The sequence below is a fragment of the Coffea arabica genome, chromosome 10e, assembly GCF_036785885.1.
Source record: "Coffea arabica cultivar ET-39 chromosome 10e, Coffea Arabica ET-39 HiFi, whole genome shotgun sequence".
Lineage (NCBI taxonomy): Eukaryota > Viridiplantae > Streptophyta > Magnoliopsida > Gentianales > Rubiaceae > Coffea > Coffea arabica.
In genome coordinates, this window is record NC_092328.1 from 47207427 (window position 1) to 47231840 (window position 24414).

At 36.4% G+C, this 24414-nt stretch overlaps 4 protein-coding genes across 5 annotated transcripts; all 4 read left to right on the forward strand.

Moving 5' to 3' along the window:
* On the forward strand, positions 1-4567 carry LOC113712343 (protein SET DOMAIN GROUP 41-like). The gene is made up of 5 exons (XM_027235727.2): positions 1-528; positions 648-2090; positions 2196-2296; positions 3020-3118; positions 3543-4567. The coding sequence occupies exons 2-5, from the start codon at positions 1352-1354 to the stop codon at positions 4521-4523; spliced, it is 1920 nt and encodes a 639-aa protein (XP_027091528.1). The 5' UTR covers positions 1-528; positions 648-1351; the 3' UTR covers positions 4524-4567.
* Positions 4568-7050: 2483 nt separating this feature from the next.
* Positions 7051-8269, forward strand: LOC113712446 (abscisic stress-ripening protein 2-like). The gene is made up of 2 exons (XM_027235874.2): positions 7051-7348; positions 7823-8269. Exons 1-2 carry the CDS (start codon positions 7145-7147, stop codon positions 8003-8005), a joined length of 387 nt encoding a protein of 128 aa, XP_027091675.1. The 5' UTR covers positions 7051-7144; the 3' UTR covers positions 8006-8269.
* Positions 8270-8411: 142 nt separating this feature from the next.
* Positions 8412-9650, forward strand: LOC113712445 (uncharacterized). The gene is made up of 2 exons (XM_027235873.2): positions 8412-8731; positions 9227-9650. The coding sequence occupies exons 1-2, from the start codon at positions 8528-8530 to the stop codon at positions 9413-9415; spliced, it is 393 nt and encodes a 130-aa protein (XP_027091674.1). The 5' UTR covers positions 8412-8527; the 3' UTR covers positions 9416-9650.
* An 8938-nt stretch (positions 9651-18588) lies between these two features.
* On the forward strand, positions 18589-22761 carry LOC113711021 (receptor kinase-like protein Xa21). 2 transcript variants are annotated; one of them, XM_072068093.1, is made up of 4 exons: positions 18598-19285; positions 19567-19638; positions 21257-22015; positions 22121-22761. In XM_072068093.1, exons 1-4 carry the CDS (start codon positions 18718-18720, stop codon positions 22474-22476), a joined length of 1755 nt encoding a protein of 584 aa, XP_071924194.1. In that variant the 5' UTR covers positions 18598-18717; the 3' UTR covers positions 22477-22761. The 2 variants fall into 2 exon arrangements, with proteins under 2 accessions (XP_027089958.1, XP_071924194.1); XM_027234157.2 differs by lacking the exon at positions 22121-22761 and having other exon boundaries at positions 18589-19285; positions 20030-21443.
* Positions 22762-24414: the final 1653 nt, after the last annotated feature.

Below are 24414 nucleotides of genomic sequence, written 5' to 3' on the forward strand. Positions count from 1 at the left end.
TGACTGCATCTTTTCTGTAGTGTTTCTTACTTCTGTGCTGTTTCTTAATGAGAAAAGGTGCATCCTGACACGGAGTTATAAATGGGTTTTAGTCTAAATATTGGCTTTCTACTAACAAATAATAGTAGTAGACCACATCTCTCGAACGTCAGTGACTTCTTAAGCTGATGCACTGCCTAAGGAACTAAGATCCCCGCCAAGGGCTAAGAGGTTAAGTTCCTAGGTTCCCCTTCCCCTTTGCTTACTCTAATGGAGTGAAAGAATGTTTCTGTTTTTGGTAGAATTGGTAAGAGTACGGTAAGTTACAAAGTTCGTTGGATGTGATGGATCTCAGAATCAGTGTTTGCATATAAAGTTATGTTTTAGATATTTAAGATTTCATGTGGTGAAGAATTTAAAGAGCACTAACTCAGAACTATTTTTGTGTATGAACAATCTCTTTCTAAATTTCCAGGAGGGTGCACTTACAGCAGACCAACTAATACAGCAGATCGAGTCCTCACTGAAAGTCAAGCAGTAGCCATGATGGTGATCTTTCTTTGTTTATATCCCTGCGCTAACTGAGTCCTGACAGTTGCACAAGGCTTTCCTGAACTCTTGCTCCTTTTTTTTTTTTTGGCTTTTCCATTCTTCTTCCCTTATGCCAGATCAAACGGTAGGGTGATGTGGGTACCTGAGATGCTGGATGTTTATAGAGCTTTATTCATTTGAACGAGGACTTCCATTTTGTATCTGGTGATATTCCTCAAGAAGCAAATGGGAATCATCGTTTGCCCTGGGGTGTATTCATCAGTACTCGTAATTTAAACTTGTTCGCTGCTGCAGATAGACAGATTAATTGAGATTGTAATGCATATGTACTGATGAAATTGATCTAGAATCTCAAAAAGTTTTCGCCATGATTCTTAACACCTTGGACTGTAATTTAAGAAGCCCGTTTTATCCAAGTACTGTCTTTTTTACTGAGATTGGAAGCCTTTATGGTTGTCCATACTTTGTACTGGTTGTCAATCACCTCTGCGGGTTTAAAGTTTCCTCCTTTCAGTAGCTCAGGAGAGATTTTGCTTCTTTAAGCAGCTGCCAATAACTGCTTGAAAACCTCATTTCTGTGTAACCATCAATCAAAATGGAATTACATACTATACAAGATTAAACAGTCAAACAAGTTTCTGCTGTGCTCAACTTGACAGCCCAGGCTGGTGAACAAATTCCACAGTCCCCAATAGCTCATAGATCAAAAGAAGCCTCGTTGAAAATCCCCAAACAAATCCCAATTATTAAGTGCTGTTTTGAGTATATATGACTGCTGCCGCTGGGAACAGTTGCTATCTTTCAAGAAACAGAAGGAAGAATGGAGATGAGAGCAGGGGAAGACATAGGCATAGGAGAAGACCTCACACCTCCACTCTCACCCCTGGCCTTCTCTCTCCACGATTCTTTCCTCCACTCCCACTGCTCCGCCTGCTCGTTTCCTCTACCAAATGCGCATTTTACTCCCACTTCCCCCTTAAATTCACCACCCCTACACTACTACTGCTCCCCCCGTTGCTCCGCCCTTGACTCGCCTCCCTTCATGTGTCCCCCTCCTCCTCTCGAAGACTCGTCCCACCTCCGCCTCTCCCTCCGCCTCCTCCATAAACTATTCCACTCTCAGAACGATACGGTAGAAGCAAAACTGGATAGGGTTGGAGGGTTAATGACCAACTATGAGAAATTCTTGAATTTGTCTAAAAATGAGGAGGAAGATGAGGCATTGGAGATGATTAAGGAAGGTGCGAGGGCGATGAAGCTCTTGGCGGGAAAATTGGAGGGAGTGGTTGGGGTGGAGGAGGCGGTGATGTGCTTGGTGCTGACGAATGCGGTGGAGGTGCAGGATAAGGACGGGAGAAATGTGGGGATTACGGTTTACGATTGGAGGTTTTCGTGGATTAATCATAGTTGTTCTCCCAACGCTTGTTTTCGGTTTGTAACGAGGAAGACCATACCTCCTCAACAAGTGGTGGAGGGAGAATCCCAGCTCCCGCGGTTGAGAATTTACCCTGCTGCCATGGACGGTGGAGCTGGTGATGGACTTGCTGGTGATTGCAAGAGTGAGTGAGTTTTTGAATCGTTGTGCATTTTCTTGAGTTGAAATTTTTTTGTTTTGGTTGTTATGATGAACTGGTTGATTGTTATTTGTGTTGAATAATGTGCAGGCAGTGAGGGATGTGGTCCGAGCATCATAGTCCGGAGCATAAAAGGAATTAAGAAGAATGAGAGGATCACAATTACTTATACTGATTTGTTACAACCTAAGGTAAAACAGTTACTAACTACTTAAACCAGTGCGTTATTCCAGTTTTCAACAGGTTAAATTTAGCATAGCTAGAAATTTGGTGCTCCTGCATTCCTAGAATACTAAAATTACCAAACTTCTAACATAACAGAGTTGAAAAGGAATGACACCATCGCGGAAAGTATTAATCTGGTTAACGACGGTTTTGTTTTGATGCACGGCTTTCTTTTTCTTTGTTTGGTGGTGCTGGCTTTTTCATCACAGTGTTTTTTTTTTTTGGGACTGATCGGGCTGGAGTTGAAATCAGATACAGATGTGGTTAAGTTTGGTGGCTAAGAAATATTCGTGCAGGAGTTAAAGGCATAATAGTCTCTTGTATACTGTTTGTTCTGGCTTGATGGTGCTGATTTGAGTTAATAATGACTTTGTTGATGATGACACATTTTTGCCCTCTGAACTGATTATAATATAGGATCCAAATAGTTGCTTTTATCTTTATAATTTATGTTTCACATGGAAGGATATTCAATCCTCATCTTTGATACATGTCAGTACTTTGTTGCAATTCAGTCAAGTTTATTCATACTTGAACAAGGTGGTGTCCTGAAAATATTACATCTATTAGTTATACAATGTTTATTGTCACTTGACTAACTTGCAGTCTTGGGTGGTTGACTTGTGCATTGATCCAGCTTGAGTTATGTACTTGGTTACTCAGCGTTTGCTCTGACATATATTCTTCAGGAAATGCGGCAGGCTGAATTGTTTACAAATTACCGATTCAATTGTTGCTGTAAGCGATGTACTGCAACTCCTGCAACTTATATTGATCGTGCTTTGCAGGTATCTTCCCCTGTACTTGCTTGTCCTTGGTTTTCTATTCTGTTAAACCTACAAGTCCAATTTTAAGTTCCTTTATCCTGTGTGTTTCTCTTCTTTACTGCTCAGTACTCAAGAACTATGACCGTATCTATTAACTGTTCCTCCACATAAATTAGTACTAGCAGTGAAAATCACTGGAGTCATTTCTTGCTGTATGTGTACGTTTTATCACTGTTCCTCTTGAAAAGCACTGGTCACGTACAATTCCATTGTACTTTAACTGACTAGCTGCCTTAACCATCTGACATTAGCATGTTTCCGCTCAAAGTATAGACCAAAAGAAAGGAATTCTGAAATCTTCTATCGTTCAATTGTCATGAATGTGAATTTTCATGAGCAGACAACGTGGCTTTAGCTGCTTATTTGCTTTTGCCTTTTTCTGTAGGAAATTTTTGTTTCTGGTGTTGATGGTCTCAACTTAACTTCCAATGAAGACTCGTACAGATCCAAAGCAACTGCAAAATTCATGGATTCAATTGATGGTGCTATTGATGAGTATTTGACCTCTAACAATCCCGAGTCATGCTGTGAGAAGCTTGAGGATTTGCTTACACATGGGCACCTTGAGGAGCCACTGAAACCCAAGCCAGAAAAGTCACCTCAATGCATAAGGTTACACTTGTTTCATCATCAATCTCTACATGCATACACCACGCTTGCTTCAGCATACAGAGTTCGTGCTAGTGACCTCTTGGCTCTTAATCCTGAAAATCATCAGCATCAAATGGAAGCTTTCACTCTGAGCAGAATAAGTGCAGCCTACTCCTTGTTGTTGGCTATAGTTACTTATCATCTTTTTCTTTCTGAATCTTCAATAATTGCCTGTGTTGCGAATTTCTGGAAAAATGCTGGGGAGTCCCTAGTTTATCTCTTTAGAAGCTCAGCCTGGGGTACATTTTCCAATTTACAGCAATCTGTTTCTGAAAATTCATCCATTCTAAGCCATAAGTGCTATCAGATTGTCCAACTGGATGGCAGTGGAGCCAATTCTTTTATTAATACTGAAGATCAATGTAGAATGTTTGGGGACATAGGTAGGCAGCACATGAATTGTATTGTCAACTTAACAGAAAAAATATGGAGCTTCCTTAGTCGTGAAAGTCGACATCTGCAAGAAGTTAAAGAGCTCATTGATTTTAGATGGCTTCTCACAGTGGAAACTCCCCTTGATCTCGGAACTCGTCTTACTTGCCGGGATAGCAGAACTGTTTCCAGACTTCAAGAAAAGGAGCATACCAACCTAGAGAGAGCATATCTCTTTCAGCTTGGTCTCCACTGCCTGCATTATGCAACATATTTGTCAAACATCTGTTATGGCCTAAATTCCCTGTTGACAGGTGAAGTTTGTCAATCTTCTATACTCTGAAGGTATATATAGTGGCTGGTTAATTCAACCAATTTGCCTGAAAATATTATCAAACAGCGATGTGAAAAGGTCATCAGATAGATGGTGATCAAAAAGCTCAATTCATCAAGCGTATATACCCTATAGTTGGGGTGTATCTTTTCAGGTTTGAATTCTCATCGGGCAGGCCTTAAGTGGTAGTTTATGCTTGCTGCAGCCAAGCAGGAGCCCAATATTATCGTCCTGTTTCCATTTGTTATTTTTTGGGCCATAGTCCTAGGAATAAGCATTTGATGAGTTAATGTTGGCCTACTGAATTGAATGGGAGTGAACTTAATGTGGGAACTCTTATTGGGCCTCAGGAGATTTGAGAAAGCCTGCCTACCTGACACCTAAGTATAAAGGTCAAATAATCTCAAAGAATCTAATATCTGTTCTCCATTACTTTTATTTGTTTATTTTTTCTTACCTTCATATTATACCCTTTTCAAAAGCCTTTATATTGTCAAATTCAGAATTCGAAATCTAAACCTCATAATTGAAAGAATGCTAAGAGCCTTTTTGGACAAACTTTTATTTATTTATTTTTTTACGTACTCTCATTCTTGTTCATACTCTTTCCTCGCCTTCATACTATACCCTTTTCTCCTCCGTGCCGGGAGACTCAGAATTCGAAATCTAAGCCTCACAATAGAAAGGATATTGAGAGTCTTGATTGACAACTAAACGAACCCTAATGATTTTAGTACCTATTTGAAAGAGTTTGTCAATTTGTTGCTGTGGAGAGCTACAATGACTTTATGAAGGTGAAGTAAGCATTAAGATTTTCTTTTTCCTTTTCTCTTTGGTAGTATGATATTTACTCCACATTATAAGATTTTTTGGGGGGGGGGGGGGGCATAGGTGGGTGGTTTGAAGTCTGCATTTTGATGCAACTATTCAAAGAGTCATGAAATCTGTGATTTCATTTTCCAAGTGTGAATATTAGATGGATGGACAAATCAACCTTCTTCTTTCCATTCTTGGGGGCAGAATTTCTTCTCCCACAGATGTTGCCTATCCATATCACGATAATGTACTCTTCTTGAGCGAGTAAATTAATTTGGTCCCCAAATGGAAATTTAGTTGGCACGTCTCACCGACCACGTTTCCTTAACAGCGAAGAAAAGGAAATATACAAATGGAAAATAATCTGAATCTAAACCTCCCCAGATATCAACATTCAAGTGTGTGAACTCCTCACCGGCCAGTTGAAATCTGATCCAGAAAAAAAAAAACCCACAAGGAAAAAGATTAAATGAATTTAGTTACCGAAACCACCTTAGAAAATGAAATTAAAGAAATGCTTAGGCTCAATGTATCTGCCAAATGAAGCAATAATTGTCACTTAAAAATAGGGAGTCAATGCATTGAAACATTCAATCATACATCTCCCAAGTCCCAACCTTGCTTATAAGTGTAAACACAAAGGGAGGCAAACAGCGTCATTTCTACCATGCAATTACAGTTTTGGAAATTAAACCACCTTAGCAAATGAAATTAAAGAAATGCTTAGGCTCAATGTATCTGCCAAAATGAAGCAATAAATGGTCATGTCAGATGATGGATAGTCAATGCACTTGAATCATTCATGCATCCATCTTCCAACTTTGCTTAAAATTGTGAACAAAGGGGTGGCAAACAACATCATATCCATGTGATGGAGGCCATATCTGTGAATTGACCCTTCCAAACAGGCGTTAGAGCACAATTGGTCAGAGAGGAGAAACTTGAAGGTGCATATGGCTATGAGTTACATCTGTAAAGTAATATCAACATTAATCGTCCATTTGTATCAATAATGGATCAATTGAAAAAAAAAACCCAAGTTGCATCCTGTATAGTTTGTTTGGGGATGGGGTCTATGTCAATGAATTGGATGAAAGGAGAAGAAACTTCAAACTATGAATTTATAATTAGTGATTGAGCTTAATACTTCAACCCAACCATACCAAACTTGTTGGTTATTGGAGAACCAAATTATTTAATAGTCGTAAGGTGGGAAAAAAAAAAAGAATTGCTTAAACAATCTAGAATACTTCTTTTTTTGGTAAATATTTAGAAAATATCTCTTTGGCTATCTTGACCAAGAAATACTGGTAGACCATTTAACTTTCAAAATGTTGATTATTGATCACTAAGATATGTTTCAACCGCTTAATCATGATTTAATAGAGTTTTAATTTCCCACTATCCCTTGTCAAATCAGAAAAATTGTGTTTGATGACACGACTAATTACCCTTCCATATATATATATATATATATATATCCTCTTTAATGGTGCCAAAAAAATAAACAGCTCTGATATCCCCCCCAAAAAAAAGACAGAGTTAAAATCCAAATTCACCTAATTCAATGCATTGAAAATTTGTGGAAATGAATTTAAACCTCCTTTTTCTATCAATTTTTTTTTCAACGCCCGTTAATCACGCTCCTAACACTATCCAATAACTAAGATTTCTAGCCGATTACTACTAAATCATCGCCTGTAGGCTATAAATAGCCTCCTCTCCACAATCCAACAAACAGAAAATTACCACCACTCAGATCAGATATTTTTCATAAGTTGTCCTATTATCAGTTTTACACCACTAAGACTATCATGGCTGAAGAGAAGCACCACCACCACCCCTTCCACCACCACAAGGAACAGACGGCTGCCGAAGCCGTTGGCTACTCCGACACCACCTACTCTGGAGGCTACGGTGGAGAGCCAGCACATGATTATGAGAAAGAAAGAAAGCACCACAAGCACCTTGAGCAACTTGGTGAACTCGGTGCTGTCGCTGCTGGCGCCTATGCCTTGGTATATTTCCGATTTTGTGATCCTTGCTTGTATAACTCCGTTTTCATGATAAGCCACGAAGGCATGCTTGTCTATAAGAAGCCACAAATTAAACTCAGTTTTTTTTTGTATTAGTCCATAAAGACTAAACATTTTTGTTATCATTTCGTTTGATCAGACAATCAAAGATTATATACGTCCAATATCAAAAGGGTTGTTCAGTAAATCAGAAAAATCTCTTTCGAAAAATAAAAAAAGATTAAAGAATCTCTAGGAGGGATAAAATCGTATGGTATGGTCCAATTATAGTGTTGTGTTGAATTTTATGCTCTAATTGGACTAAAAATTTTGCAGTCAATTGACTGTATCATAAACTCTTATTACTAACACCAAAAATGAAAAAAAAATTTTCTAAACTCTTTTAAGTAGGACATGGTTTTTGGCTTTACTAATTTCTTGTTTGCTTTTTTTTTTGTCGAAATTTCCATAATCCAGCATGAGAAGCACAAGTCCAAGAAAGATCCTGAGCATGCCCACAAGCACAAGATAGAAGAAGAGATTGCTGCAGTAGCTGCAGTGGGTGCCGGTGGATTTGCGTTCCATGAGCATCACGAGAAGAAGGATGCCAAGAAAGAAGAGAAAAAGGCTGAGGGAAAGCACCACCACCACCTATTTTAGTTTAACCACTCTGATTTTCATTAATCCTTGGGTGGTCTTTTTAATATTGTTCCCTTGTGTATCTTCCAGTATTGAGCTCGTACTGCCAATAATCATGTTTAATAATCTGTTACTCAAAAAAAAAAAAAAAAAAGTGTTGTTTTTCATTTGAGTTGTGCGCCTGCTTTTGTTGGCGCTGCTGACTTGATTAGAGTTTGTGTGAAGTGCTGTTGTTATTAATGAAATGTTGGTTGCAGTATAAAAATTAGATATCAGTTTGGAATATGCTCAAAGGATGATGAGTATTCTTTTGGGCTCTATCTGATGATCCGCATAGAAATTTGTTTTTCCCAATAATTTGTGACGTTACTCGAAATGAAATTTGTTATGATGTTGATTGAATAATGAATGTCTAGTATACTTCAACATTGAACACTAATCGAACGTTGAGGTATGGCCATTTCTTGCGCCCCTTCCGTCTCCCACGATTAGGATTTATCCTAACTGATTGGGAAAGGATCAGGACCTATAAATAGCAATGTCATGAAATTCCTAGCACTCACACTTAATAACAAAAAAAATATCAAAATTACATTCCTTAACCATTACAAACTGACAACCACAATGGCTGATCAGACTCAGCACCACCATCTCTTCGGCCACCACAACGAGGAAGAAAGGAAACACCACAAGCATCTTGAGGAGCTCGAGGAGCTTGCAGCTGCTGCCGCTGGTGCCTACGCTTTGGTAAAATTCTAATGTTCTTGATTTAAGCTGGTTTATGTCCCCCATAGATTAATCAATCAAAATAAAAAAAAAACATGCTTTTTCATTCACGGAAGAGGAAGATCTATGCATCAATTTTGGTACAACTATTGTTAGACGTCTCCCCTAAAAAATCAAGATTGATGATGGGTTAGGCAGTAGTGGACGTTCATCTGTATACTCTACTGTTAGGAGGAGAAGTTGCATTTAATTTTGGAGAATGTCAAAAGCCAGTTTCTTAAAACCCATATGGTAGTGGGTTCAGAATGGACTAGATCTGCAGGTGGCTAAAAGGTGTTACATCAACCGCTATTTCTAAGATATCTAAAGATTGAAAACTAGAAGTGATTCCTGAGCAAAACCAAGCCCAAGTACTATACTAAAACTTGTAGACATAATTAATATGGTCTGAGCCAAAATAATTTATGAACTTTGTTAGCTGATCTATGGTGTGAATTTGCATGGAATGATGGTCAGCATGAGAAGCACGAGGCCAAGAAGGATCCGCAGAATGCCCACAGGCACAAGTTAGAAGAAGAGATTGGTGCAGCAGCTGCAGTTGGAGCTGGCGGATTGGCATTCCACGAGCATCATGAGAAAAATAATGCCAAAAAAGAAGAAGAAAAAGCCGAGGGAAAGCACCACCATCACCACCATCTATTTTGAATAATGATAAGGGTTCCTTCAATTTTCTTCCCAGTTTACATCCAGTTTTCTACTTTTACAAGAAAAAATTATGTTTGTTTTTTCTCTAAAAAAAAAAGGTAATGTTAATTTATCTTCGGGATTTTCTCCTGATTTTATTGGCGCAACTGACCTAGTACATTTGTGGTGGAATTGGTCTCAGTCTTACGCTCAATTATTTGTGTAATAATTCTATCATTATGTTGGTGTCTTATAATCTATGTCATAATTGATGGATTTTCTTAGCCGAAGATATAACAAAACAACCGACTGATCACTGGTTAGAGTCATCAAGGGATAAGTGGAAAATCACTGTTGATCATTTTTAAGGTAAAAAAAAAGAAGAAGTAAATTTAGAGCATTCAATCTTTTCTTGAGGCTTTATATGCATTTAAAGACTCGTGGAACAATTAAACTTGTTGCAAAAATAATTTTGTTGGTTTTGCGACATGTTAAATCTCAATTGTTAAAATTGGATACTTTGCTTGATGTGACTGTATAACATCCAGCCCATTTGGAAATGCTAGGACCCAAAATTTAATGGTGAGAAGTCCAATATCCTTGGACGCTATTGGAGGAGAGAGATTCTTGATTAAGTTCCTTATCTTCATGAAGGTGACAGGCTGTCTACATTACTTCCCAATTTAGTTCCTTTATCTTTGTAGAATGTGACCAATGTATAACATTTATGATTTAACCGAAAATTGTGGGAAACTAAAGAATGAATGAGTCACTTGAATTGCTCCGAAACTATTGGAAGGCAATCTTTTAAGTGCCGAAAAATAAATATTCTGTGGTGTTAAAGCAATGAGATGTGCGAAATGACTTCCTAAAAAATAGCATCCACATTTGTTTTTCATTTAGAGGTATTTCAGATTTTCGATCAGGTTAATCCCTTAAGATTGTGTAGAGCCTTACTCCAAGAATACACAGCATAACACACAGAATCAATCACGGAACCTACTGATAACTACCAGATTACGAAACCAGTCAAATTAGCGCTGGGCAAGCATCCATATTTACAAATGTGAAATATTGATGCGAAAAGTTTTGACTGGCATTCTGTAATGATGAATATGGCACTATGAACCCTTATTGAAATATCGCCGAATTCCACATTATAGTAAGACATCTATTAGAAAATTGAAAATCTTGGTCCTTTGTCTTAATCAACGTCATTGTTCTGTTATCATGGCTATAGTCTTAGTCCCTTAACTATAAAAATTTGATCAATGCAGTCCGTTGAATAGAAAATTGGTCCCTAATAAATTTTTAAAAAAATTAGTAGCATCAGTTACACAACCTACACGGCACGGTTAGATATTCCAGGCACGATACTTGACTATTCTACCTGTGGCTTTCGTTAATGGAGGAAAAAAGGTGAGAAGAAGACTCAGGTCTCCGCCTACAAGTGCTGGCCAAATGGACAAAATGAATATCAGAATATTGTTCAATTTGATGTTACATAAATTGGACATTAGTCTTTGATGAAAATAGCTGCTCAGCAATGACAACGGTCTATAGACACATTAACAATCCACAAAGTAAAAATTTTGGCCTCAATTGGTAGGTGGAGGAGCGTACCATGTTTGTCTTTTGATCAACATATAATGTGGCCACAAATCTCACACCAAGATTTTGATCATGTTTGTCCCCGTTAAGGGCCATAATTTTGTGATGCATTTTTTTTTTTTTACCTCTGAATCAGTTATAAAAAATATTCAAATCAATATTGGAAGTTCCCTAGTAATTCATCAAATAGCTTCTACGAGCTGAGTTTCAAACTATGTTAGCCGAACCCAAGCATGAGAATTGGTTGTTTTAGTGCAAAATGAAGAGTCTAACACTAAGAACGGCAAGGCAAATTGATTAACGGCTAAATTTCACCATTCATTGTGTCTTGGATATGATTTTTTTTGGTCAAGCATATTTGCAAAAATTGATAACACGAATTAGAGTTCAGACTTCATAATTTTACTGAATCATTTTAAGGATTGAAACTGAGTAAAACTTTACCTCTTTTCATTTTGCCCCCTTTCTCCCCCATCTCCAATTCAGGATCTTGGGCTTCTCAAGTTGCAGTTCACTCCATTTCAGGATAAAAGGATAATTTTAATATTTGTTTATACTGTATTCAAATTATTTACGCCATATTTATAATTTTTTTTACACTATATTCTAACTCATTTACACCAAGGACAAGCTTGTCTTGTGAAAACCCATCCACCTCAAGTAAACGTCAACATGAAAAATCAAAGTGGGAATGGGAAATGTGGGGAACTCCAACCACACAAGAGCAAGATGTCCAATAGGATGATGGGGAATACTAGAAGTTTACTATTACACTGAATTGAAACTATATAATTTCTCAAACCATTTTAGCATTCTCGGCGTAGTTAGGAATATGTACTACTAGTTATATATTGATCTCATGCCATATACTTATCTGATAGTTCTTTGGCCATGGCCAGAACCGACTTCACGACGGGCAAGTTATATGTTCTCTTAAAGCTAGAAGGGCAAATTGATCTATCGGGGTCGTTCTCAATTATCATAATTTCTATGTGGATCAATTAGCCCTCTTGCCTTGAAAGAACATATAACTTCTGATCCTGCAACTTCAATCTTGGCAGAAAATTGGCCTGCTGTAGTCTCCTTCAGCTACTGGATTGGAGTCACTTGCAGCTCTCGCCATAAGGCGGGGTTACCGAGGTTAGTATTTCGAACATGGGTTTCGCGGGCAGCGTTCCTCCACACCTAGGAAACCTCTCGTTTCCTGTTTCTCATGTCTTGCTTGTTTCTCTTTGACATGAGAAACAAATTAACTGAAACGCTGGCTGTGCTGCCAGAAAACATGGTTGATTTGGGTCGATTGAGATACATTGATTAAATTGATATAATCTACAGTTTTGCAGGAGGAATACCAAGAGAGATTTGTAATTTAACTATGCTCAATAGCCTGGTTTTACCATTTATGCAATAACCACTTGACAGATAGATTAATAACAATACTATTCCTTTTTGTTGATTAACCTTCAAAGATGCTGAATTATCACGTTGGTTACCCCCATGAACATTCATTTGCATCAATCTCTCTTGACTTTTTCAGTTGTCCAGTTGGTAGATAGCAGTGCAGTTGTTTGGATGGTAGCACTCTTGCATTTTTTTTAAAAAAACTTTCTCACCTTTTTTTGGTTTAAGTAAGGGATTTTGAATTCAGAATCTTTTACATATAATATAATCTTTGTTTTATCACATTAGAATTAGAACTGACATTCTAATTATAATATGATACAAAGATGAAATATCCTACATCGGATGGAGGAAAAGAAAAGGAATCGTATATAACGTCCAATCCATCAAATTACCAATAACTTTGGATTAATCATTTTGATCCCGTGGTTTTAGCTCAAGATATTGGGTCAGCCCGACTGGCACAGGGACGTTACAAGTGGTATTAGAGCGAATCTGTGTGGGGTAAGTCTAAACCAACAGGTTATGGTTCAGATTGCGCAAAGAAGTGCAAGAAACTAAGTACTATATGGAGTCAAGTGTCACGTCGGACGAGGGCCAATTTTGAAACCTGTATGAGCCATATCTAGAATCTGCACATGACTAAGTGGATAATTTGAACTGTAACAGGCTTTATGACAATATTTATGCAGTTCTAAAGAGCCACCACTAGAATTTGCGCGCAAACTAACGAGTCACCTCTAAAATTCGCGTACGACTAATGAGAATGCAAAGTTCTAAAGAACCACCTCTAGAATCTGCGTACAACCTAAAGAACCACCTCTAAATTTTGTGCATGACTAAATGAACAGTTTGAATTGTAATAGGTTTTGTGATAATGCAACGTTTTAAAAGATGGAGAGAGTGAAGTATCCCACATCGGACCCATGAAAAGAAAAGAAATACTATATAACGTCCGATCTATCAAATTACTAATAACTTTACATTAACGATTTTGAGAACCTAACGTCAGCTCAAAAGGCTGTTGGGTCAGTCTAGTGGGCGTGGGACTTTACAAAAGATCTTAATCATTGGATCGCGTTCTCAAAGACAAAGTAAAATGATCCAACATCTGGAATCTGACGACTCGGTATACCGATGGGATGTTAGTTTAATGATATTCTTGAATTATTGCAGAATATTGGTTGTTGAAAATTTTCATGGGTGCCTAAATGTTTAAGTGATGCTGCCCACTCTTTTGCTAATCTTTTAATAGATTATGTGAGTATATGGGATCCTTGGGGCAACTCATACTACTTCTATATTTATGTCAAGTGTGCTATTTATTTAAATTGTCATATACTCTTTAATTTTATAATAACTCAAATTGATTTGATTTAACTCAAGTTTCCTTCAACCTCACATAATAAGTGGGACTGGTATTGAATTTGGTATCAAATAGTGGTATTGAGAATCCCAACTCTTATGTGGAAGAACTCCCCTCCATTTTTTGCTATTCCACATTTGCTGCGGATCTTCCTTAATGAAATCGGCTTTAAGTTTTTCTAGAAAAAAAAAATTCATTGGACCGCATGTATTAGTAACTTTTAGTCTCATAGCTTATTCACAAGAATTAATGCCAATGCTATTAATAAGCTAACTAGAAATCATCTAGTATAATTTGTTTCATAAAATTAGAAGAGGAATTCTATAAAAATTCAGTTAGATTGGTAGATTTAGCATAGTTTACTAAAGTATGCACAACTTTATTTGCTCCCCTGAAAATTCATTGAATAGCAACATAATTTTGTTCTAACAAAACCAATCGCACGTCTGCAATTATTGTTGTTTGGATGGTGCACTTGTACTCATTTGGCAGGTTCGATTCCACAAGAAATCCGCAACTTATTCAAAAGGGGTAACGTGAACTGCACGTGTTCTGAAAATATTGAAAAATTGAAAAGCTTAGTCTCTTATCTTAATGAGTAAATCTTATATACACTGATAGAATATACACTATTACCGCTAGATTTCTGACATTTGAGCAAAACTTGAATTTCAAATTCAAATTTTGCGTAGTTGTCATTTATCTAATGCTGACAGTGTATACACTATCAGTGTAGGAAAGATTAATCCTATCTTAATTAAGTCATTGCTGCTTAATTATCACTGGATTCATCATTCATGGCTAACAAATTCAGAGCTTTACTATCAAAAATTTGGTCAGATTAGTTCATTTAATAGAAAACTGGTCCCTTAAATTTAAGGACAAATTACACTTTACCCCCTTGTGATTTAGCGTTTTTTCACATAACCCCCCTATGGTTTCAAAAACTATACATAACCCCCTCATGGTTTGGATTAAAGTGTCAAAGTGACGGAAATAGTCACTCGTAACGGAACTTCTAAAAATGTCGAAATTACCCTTATAAATACAGGACACATTAACCCCGTATGCTTTTTATATTTTACCATATAACCCCCTTATGATTTAGTACTTTACCATATAACCCCCTTATGATTTAGTACTTTACCATATAACCCCCTTATGATTTTCAAAATATACACATACCCTTGGTTAATAAATAATTTTCAACTTTACATAAGAGTAATTTTGACATTTTACATGACGCCGTTACGAATGATCATTTCCGTCATTTTGACACTTTAATCCAAACCATAAGGGGGTTATGTATAGATTTTGAAACCACTGGGGGGTTATGTGAAAAAATGCTAAATCACAAGGGGGTAAAGTGGAATTTACCCTAAATTTAAAGATTTGGTTATTGTGACCATAAAAGTTATAAAATTTTTTACATCAATTAATTTGCATTGGACGAATTTCAACTTGTAAGGCAATTGATACGCTTACATGGAAGACTTCGGTCAAAATGAATACCATTGTAACTGCTTAGAATAATTGCACAATCAGATATTTTGGAAGATGTTGTTGACATTTCTAAAAGAGTCTCTGTCGCTCCATCCTCTCTCCATGCTTTTAAATTGAAAGGAAGAATGCAATGCTAAATACATTTTTACGAGTGCTAATATTATTTTCCGATATTTTTTCCATTGATTGGTCTTTGTTGACGATCGTTACTCACCAATCAGTATGGTCCACAGTTGATATAGACACATCTCTACCATATAAATGTGCTGAAGGTCTTATGAATAGTATGGGAATCGTCCTCTGACTCGTTCTGCTAGTTTTTTTTTTTTTTTTTTATTGGGCAATGCTGTTTAAATCGGTGGCATTTTTATCATATGGGTTATGCCATTTGTGTCTCTATCATTTTGTGTCTTTATTTAGCATGCTGGTTTGTTACTTTGTTATTTGTTGTGTGTTCTGTAATGCCCCTTTCATGTGTCATTTATTTCAGCTTTGCCATAATCTTTTGCTGCATGCCTTCTCAGACTTTTTGGCTATTATCTGATTGCATGTTGGCCATTTTTTTTGGCTTTTGAAGGAGACAGCCCCTCATTCCAATTGACCTTTAAAATTTCCATTAACTCTTCTGTCTCTATTCCACATGAGAAAACAAGTAATTCAGTTCATACCAAAGAAAAAAAAAAAAAAAGTAATTCTGTCATTAAGTATTATTTTACTTATTTATTTACATGTCTTTATTCTTGATCTTGAACTTATAAGCATTTGCTTTCTGGCATTGCTAATATTTCTAGATGAGCCTGAACCCATACACAGTGGCAATGGTGTTCTGAATAATAAACCTGCATGTACCGTGGTTTACCATGCATATGCATATATATATCACATTTATATTTTTGTATGGATTATGTACAGATGTGCATGTATGGATTTTAGTCTTATATTTTTATTCATCCATTTATAAATAAAATTGATGTCTATATTTGTTTACATGAAGAAAATGCTATTAAAGATTAGTTTTTTGTTTAAATGACTGCTTTTCTATCTCATAATAATTCTAAAAAATTATGAAATTGGTATATCAATTGTAGTTATTATTATGATTAAAGAATAATTTGTTTTCTTGCCCCCCCCCCCCAAAAAAAACAAAATATTATTATACTTAATAAAATAACTTTCCTAAAAAAAATTAAGATCTCCTTAATCGTCTATATATTCCATAACCATTATTAAACATCTGCATATTTCATAATCGATACTGTTATTTTCGCTTTTTGCAGTGCTTCATTTAGCTTATTTTCTTCATCTCCTCTTATTTGTTTGGTCTTCTCCATGCAAGCAATAATTTATCCTCTGGCACTTCTTTCTCATAATGATGTTCTTCAGCTTCCTCGGTTTGTTCATCTTTCTTTTTTACCCTGGATAAGTATGATGTGTTTATGCTGGGATCATGTTCTACTTTTTCCTCAAGACATAGAATGGCTTTCTTTTCTTTATTCTTTTATTTGTAGTTACTTTCAATTTAGCTATTTTCTGTCTTTTCTCATAACCATTTTGGCTAATACGAGATGAAACAATATTTACTCATTCAACAAAATCCTTCTTTTGTTGGAAGTTTTCCTTCAAAAATTCATTGATAATTATTACTTGCATTTTATTTCCATTTATTCTTGTAAACTTATTTTGAGTTTTATTTACATAATACACCACTACAAAATAAATACATTAGACCTCGAGAAATAAATATAAAAGAAAAGCCAAAAGATCATATAAAAATTGCGGGTTCCACCAACTAGTTAATATTTAATACTCCACAAAGTGAAAATATTGCCCTCAATTGGTAGGTGAAGGAGCGTATTCTATTTGTCTTCTAATCAATACATTTGTGGCCACAAATCTCTCTTTTTTCAAAGTTCTTGCCCATGTTTGCCTCCGTCAAGGGCAATAATTTTGTGAATTACTTTTTTTAATTCATTAAATCGGTTTTAAAAAATATTCAGATCAACATCGAAAGTTCCCATAATTTATCAAACAGCATCTGTGACTTTCATACCATTCTTTTGATTTTTGATGTTAATTACTAGAAGCCAAATATTACAATTAATTTGCTCTTGGATGTGATTGTAATTGTGAAGCATAGTTGCAAAAATCGACAACGTGAATTAGAGCTCAGACTTCATACTCATAACTGAATCATTTTAGGGTTTTGAAATCAAGTACAAAACTTTAGGTTAATCATACCCTCCCTCCCTGAACTATGGGTAATCACATTTTGTACCCATCAACTAAACGTTTTACTAACAATATGAAAAGGGGATAATTTCAGAAACTTCCCCTGAGGTTTCTGACTATTTCACTGAGGTTTGCAATATTACATTGGCCTTTCCTGACAAAAATTTGGGCTCGATTGCTTGGATCGCATAGTGTAAAATTAGTACTATGCCTAAAGATATTATGTATTATTAGAAGATTAATATCTGACAAATGAATAATTACGGCTCAAATTAATTAATTCCAATTGATTAATGAACATAAATATGGTCCTTAATAAGAAACTATAATTGCAATTACACAAATGGTGCCAATTGATATACTAAAATGGCCCCATTTTTTTCATTAACATCAATAATAAGGACAACAAATCAGTTTTATAGAATATGAGAAGAAGGCATCTCGTAGAAGAAAGAAAAACTAAGAAGAAAGATGGAGAAAATGAAGGCTGAACATGAGAGAAATTTCTATTGAAACTCGTGATGTTGTGATAGTACGTAGCAAAGTAATTTTGTAGTTTTAAAGGAGAAAGGAGAGAGTATAAAGGCGTAATTTGAGATTTTTTCTGCTATAAATTGTAACTATTATAGCAATACAGGTAATCAATCTCTCGTTATCAATCTAATATTGGAAAGATGACATGTTAGTTGACTCATAAATTGCAAAGCATGACAAAAGTTATCATCTGTTATATTGATAACAATTATTTCTAATTGTTATTAGTTTTGATTATTTTACTAATACAACTTGTACTGCTACAAAAGGGGCATTTGTGAAAATAATTTTTCATCTCTCTCTTCAGAACACTTTTTTAAGCATACTTTTTATGATTTGGACTTATTTTATTACCAAATACTTAATCTCAAGGGAGGTTTGTGCAATTTTATAAATCTTAAGGGAGGCCAGTGAAATAGCTGAAAATCTCAGAAGAGGTTTCTCAAATTATCCCTATGATAAAATCAAAGGACTAAATGTGTGGTTGGGGGGTGAGGGGGGTGGGGTTATGGGGTTGGTGGTCCAAGGACGCGAGATGGCGGAGTGTCAAATATGCTCATTGTGAGCACCAAGAAGTTAACTACACTGTCTTTAAACTAAATTTCTCAAATTTCTTGGAACTACTCAAATTTCTCAAATTTCTTTGAACTACACTGCCTCAAATTTTAGTATTCTCGGCATGGTTAGGAATATGGAGAACTACTACAAGTTATACATTGAACTTGTATTGTCTACTTGTCTGGTAGTGTCTTCTTTGGCCATGTCCACAACCAACTTCACCACTGATCAATCAGCCCTTCTTAGCTTGAAACAGCATATAACTTCTGATCCTGGAGGTTCAATCTTGGGAAACAATTGGTCCACTGCAGTCTCCGTCTGCGAGTGGATTGGAGTCACTTGCAGCTCTCGCCATCCGGGCAGAGTTACTCAGGTTAATATTTCGAACATGGGTCTGGCGGGCACCATTCCTGCAGACATAGGAAACCTCTCGTTTCTTGTTTCTCTTGACATGAGAAATAATAACTTTCATGGCGTGCCACCAGAAAGGATGGTTAATTTGCGTCGATTGAGGTACATTGATCTGAGATACAACAACTTTGTTGGAGAGGTACCATCATGGTTCGGTTTGTTGGATAAGCTCCAATCCCTGCTTTTATCCAAGAACCAGTTTAGTGGAGTTATACCAAAACAAATTGGGAATCTCTACAAGCTTGAGCACCTGAGAATGCCCTACAACAACTTGGAAGGTACTGTCAATCCATCTATTCGTTATGCAGTTTGTCACAATCAAGAAATGAATATGTAAAGTTTGATTAAAGACCGGGGGAAGTATCTATCCTATGCACTTGTCATTGAAATTAAAGACTTGGGTAGGCCTCTGTAGATTCTCCTCGGGAGTAACTATGCCTAAGCAAATGAAAATCAAAATAGGTACAAGTATCTGATTTCAACCCAAAGCTTACTTAGCTTCTACATGCATGAAACTTTGTTAACCTCAGAAAAGGTGATGTAATTAACGGTTTTGCAGGAGGAATACCAAAAGAGATTTGTAATTTAACCATGCTCAAAAGCTTAGTCTTATGCAGCAACCACCTGACAGGTACGTTACTCACCCTTCAAAGATGCTGAATTATCACTTACTTTACCTCCATGAACATTCATTTGCATCAATTTCTTTTTTGACCTTTTTAGTTGTCCAGTCTGGTAGATAATAGGTTTAGTAGCGTAGTTGCCGGGATAGTAGAACTGTTGTGTATTACTTACTATAAGTTGATTCTTTTGGTGATGATAATATGATCTGTATATTATCATATTAGAATTAGTGCTGAACATTCTAATTCTAATACGATAAAACAAAGACCTTAATCATTGGACCATATTAGTAACTTTTAGTCTCACAGTTTATTCAGAAGAACTGTACCACATAATGAGGCTTCATTTGTGCGAGCTTAATTGTAGTTGTATAGATGGTACTCATTTTGGATTGGCAGGTTCGATTCCACAGGAAATTGGCAACTTGATCAAATTGGAGAATCTTTGCCTTCAATTCAACAGCTTAACTGGTTCGATTCCAATTGGGATATTTAATATTTCGGCCCTGCAGATTTTCTCACTTGTAAGAAATCATATTATTGGCAATCTTCCACCAAACTTTGGTTATGCTCTACACAACTTGGAAGAACTTGAAATTGGTGGCAATAACTTGAGTGGAGTTATACCCAGGTCTATCTCAAACTGTTCAAAACTGGCCAGATTATCCCTTGGTCAGAACCAATTCACTGGCAAAGTTCCCAATTCCATTGGAGATTTAAAACTTCTTGAAGTCCTGGATTTATCTGAGAATGATCTGACTAGTGATCAATCTGAATCTCCAGAGTTGAGCCTCATCATTTCTCTCACAAATTGCAAATCATTAGGAAGACTTGCATTGGCAGGTAATCCTCTCAATGGCATGCTCCCCGTCTCCATGGGAAATCTTTCTAATTCTCTTGAAAGGATATACGCACGTAGCTGTAGGATCAGAGGTAGCATTCCAGAGAGCATTGGCAACTTGAGCAACTTGATAGTATTGAGCCTATTTGACAATGCCTTGACTGGTTCCATCCCTAGTACACTCAAAGGTTTGCAAAAGCTTCAAGGTCTATTACTTTACGACAATAACATCGAAGGAACCATTCCTACCAATCTCTGTAATTTACTAAGTTTGAGTACTGTGGATGTAAGCCGCAATCAAATTTCAGGTTCCATCCCAGGATGTATAGGTAATCTCACATCCCTAAGGAATCTCCATCTTGGATTCAACAGATTAGCCTCTAGTGTTCCTAGAAGTTTGTGGAATCTCAAGGATCTCTTGGAACTTAGCCTAACATCAAATATCTTAATTGGATCTCTTCCTCCAGAAATTGGAAAGCTAGAGGTTGTAACGTTGTTAGACTTGTCTGTGAATCGTTTCTCAGACAGCATAGTACAACTGGGGAGCTGGAAAATGTGATTCACCTTTCTTTGGCACGTAATGCCATTCAAGGCTCAATTCCTGAGTCATTTAGTAACTTGTTAAGCCTTGAATTTTTGGACCTGTCGCATAACAACCTTTCTGGTTCAATTCCCAAGTCATTGGAGGCTCTTAAATTTCTCAAATACTTCAATGTTTCTTTTAATGATTTAAGAGGTGAGATTCCATCTGATGGTCAATCCTGAATCCTTCATATCCAATGCAGCATTGTGTGGAGCATCTCGTTTTCATGTCAAATCATGCGAAACTGTTGCTGAGCATAGATTGAAGCACAAGAGGAATATACGGATCATTTTTGTTGTGTTAGGAACTGCAACTGTACTAAGTGCCATGGCCTTTGGATTTCTTTTCTTCAGATACCGAAAGAAAGATATTGTCTCGAGTCGAAGAAATTTCTCGTCATTGATGTCCAAACCAAGATTTTCATACAATGAACTTTTTCAAGCAACTGATGGTTGGAATAATAGAAATTTACTTGGCTTGGGGAGCTTTGGATCTGTTTACAAAGGTACTTTTCGTGATGGGATAGTTCTGGCTATCAAAGTATTTAATTTGGAACTAGAAGTGGCATTTGAGAGCTTCGATGCAGAATGTGAGATGTTGAGCAATATTCGCCATCGCAATCTAACTAAAGTTATAACTTGTTGCTCTAATGCTGATTTTAAGGCCATAGTGCTTGAATACGTGCCTAATGGTAGCCTTGAGAATTGGTTGTATTCCCAGAATCATTTCTTAGATGCTACGCAGAGATTGACTATCATGATTGATGTTGCATATGCACTGCAATATCTTCACCATGGTCATTCAACACCAATGGTCCATTGTGATCTGAAGCCTAGTAATATCTTGCTTAGTCAAGATATGGTTGCACATCTTTGTGATTTTGGCATCTCTAAATTGTTGAGCCAAGAAAGCAGCTTTACATACACTCAAACACTGGCTACATGCGGATATGTTGCACCAGGTAAACTCTATACAGTATATGCATGAACACAACCATGTCATAACTCATACGCAGTTTGTTATAGTAACCTTCATCACTGATCTTTTTGCATGCTTATTGCTGTAGAGTATGGATCTGAAGGACTGGTTTCGACGAGATGTGATGTTTACAGTTATGGAATTGTATTGATGGAAGTATTCACCAGAAAAAAGCCGAATGATGAGATGTTTGGTGAAAATTTGAGCTTGAAGAGTTGGATACTTGATTCTTTGCCAAATGCCATAGTTCAGGTTATAGATGCCAACTTGATTAGGCCTGATAAAAGCAGCTTTAGCCAGGAGCTAAATTGCATATCAGCTATAATGGAAGTGGCAATGAAATGCTCAAGAGATTCGCCAAGAGACAGAAGTACAATGGGAGATGTTCTCGAGGAATTGAAAAAGATCAAACTTCTTCTTTCAGCATTGGACAGAGAAGATTGAGTTTCATCTGATCAATGGCAAGTGAGGACATACTGTGGTCATTAGCTGAAGTCAGAGTTACTTACAAAGGAGTTTTATAGTCGTTGATGACTGCAGATGAAGTTTGTCATGCTGCCACAGAATGAGGATCTTGGTTCTTGATAGAAATCAATAGACAGAGGGAAATTTTTGGGCGTAATGATTTTTTTACACTCGCAACTTTGGATTTATGCTACATATGCATGATCTGAATTTCAAATTTGGATGCATATTATGTGACATGATCTAAACCAACTAGTTTAAATATATATATATATACTAACAGTGTATAGAAAAGTTATTCATAAGTTAAATCCTTGGGTAGATCATTGCCTTGCCTAACGCGGATCGAAGCACAACAATGGAAAATGATCCATCCTAAAGTTGAATTCCTGCCAAATCAAAAGTAAGAATCCAGCTCAGCTCGGCCAAATTTGAACAATTCATGTCAATTTTTTTTAATATTTTTATTTTCATAATGCAAGCTAGATTTGTGCCTGCTCAACTCAGTCTAATTTGGACACGAATTATTCAATAACATCCAAATGCAACAACAAAGTTTGTAACACATTCTTTTTAGGTTTCTTTCATTTATTTTTTGTTAGGAAATGTTATTTGCACTTTCATATTTTTATCAGATAATTTTTATTTATTAGACTATATGATAAAAATAAACGATGGGAGTGTAATTAACAGAAAATGAAGTGCAAATAATATTTTTCTTTTTTTCCCTTTTTCATTCTTCGTATCCATGTAAAACTTTTTTAAGGGCAGACTAAATTCATGGTCTTCCGTCTTAAATTCGCACGTAGTACAACTTTAATACAAATGGTACAAATTATCAATGCACATAGTACGAGTTATTAATGCATTAAGGGTATGAATTTAGACGGTTGGGAGTGTGAATTTAGGCCTTGTTTGTATTGCTTGTTCCGTCGAAAAATATTGTCGTTTTCCGTGATCACATTTCTCTATCACCTTTTTCCCTCACATATATCAAATCGCTATAGTAATTTTTCCATGAAAAATGACGGAAAATGCAATCCAAACACAACCTTAGCCTGTTTCTTGTGAATATCAACAATTTATAATTGCTCATAATATGGAACAATCTAAACAATTTTCTTAGGTGACATACAGCTTAAACATTGAACAATCCCAGTTACAGGCCTCGCACTTTTGCCCATTATTTTGTCAAGAGCCGTATCGAGAGATTTGCTTGAAAGTTGAAAAAGCACCTAAGAACCAAATCTGGCCAAATTACACATTTAAGATTTCAGTCATACACATTTTATTCAAACACAAATCTAAGTGCAACTTGTGTATTTCTTTTCTTTTCTTCTTTCATTGCACAAAAGCTTATTAACTATGCAGAACGTTGTGGAATGGCCATTTCTCCAGCCCTTTCCATCTCCCATGATGAAGATATATACTCGTTTTTAGGAGTTACATTAAATTTTGGAGAATGTGCAAAATCTAATTCCTGTTAAACCCATTCAAAAGTCTTGCTTTTAATTAGAGCAAATGTGTGATTTGCTTAAATGGGCTATATCTGCAAGTGGCTAAAATTTGTTGGATCATCCGCTATTTCTAAGACATCAATTGCTCGAATACCAGTAGCAAATATTGATCAAACTATGCCCAAGCACTATATATACTTAAAACTTGTAGACATGATGGTCTAAAGAAAAAGAACTTCTGGATTTTGTTAGCTGATCTATGGTATGAATGAGAAGCACGAGGCCAAGAGGGATCCACAGCATGCCCACAGGCACAAGTTAGAAGAAGGGATTTGGGGCAGCAGCTTCAGTTCAGGATTCCATAAGCATCTTGAGGAGAAAAATGCCAAGAAAGAAGAAGAAAAGGCCGAGGGAAAGCACCACCACCACCATCGATTTTGAACATTAATGATGGGAGTTC

Coding starts and splice junctions, on each gene's coding strand:
- LOC113712343 (XM_027235727.2), top strand. CDS start 1,352: ATGGAGATGAGAGCAGGGGAAGACATAGGCATAGGAGAAGACCTCACA. Junction 2,091..2,195: donor ACTTGCTGGTGATTGCAAGA/GTGAGTGAGTTT, acceptor AATAATGTGCAG/GCAGTGAGGGATGTGGTCCG. Junction 3,119..3,542: donor ATATTGATCGTGCTTTGCAG/GTATCTTCCCCT, acceptor CTTTTTCTGTAG/GAAATTTTTGTTTCTGGTGT.
- LOC113712446 (XM_027235874.2), top strand. CDS start 7,145: ATGGCTGAAGAGAAGCACCACCACCACCCCTTCCACCACCACAAGGAA. Junction 7,349..7,822: donor CTGCTGGCGCCTATGCCTTG/GTATATTTCCGA, acceptor TCCATAATCCAG/CATGAGAAGCACAAGTCCAA.
- LOC113712445 (XM_027235873.2), top strand. CDS start 8,528: ATGAAATTCCTAGCACTCACACTTAATAACAAAAAAAATATCAAAATT. Junction 8,732..9,226: donor CCGCTGGTGCCTACGCTTTG/GTAAAATTCTAA, acceptor AATGATGGTCAG/CATGAGAAGCACGAGGCCAA.
- LOC113711021 (XM_072068093.1), top strand. CDS start 18,718: ATGGTTAGGAATATGGAGAACTACTACAAGTTATACATTGAACTTGTA. Junction 19,639..21,256: donor ATGCAGCAACCACCTGACAG/GTACGTTACTCA, acceptor TATCCAATGCAG/CATTGTGTGGAGCATCTCGT. Junction 22,016..22,120: donor ATGCGGATATGTTGCACCAG/GTAAACTCTATA, acceptor TTATTGCTGTAG/AGTATGGATCTGAAGGACTG.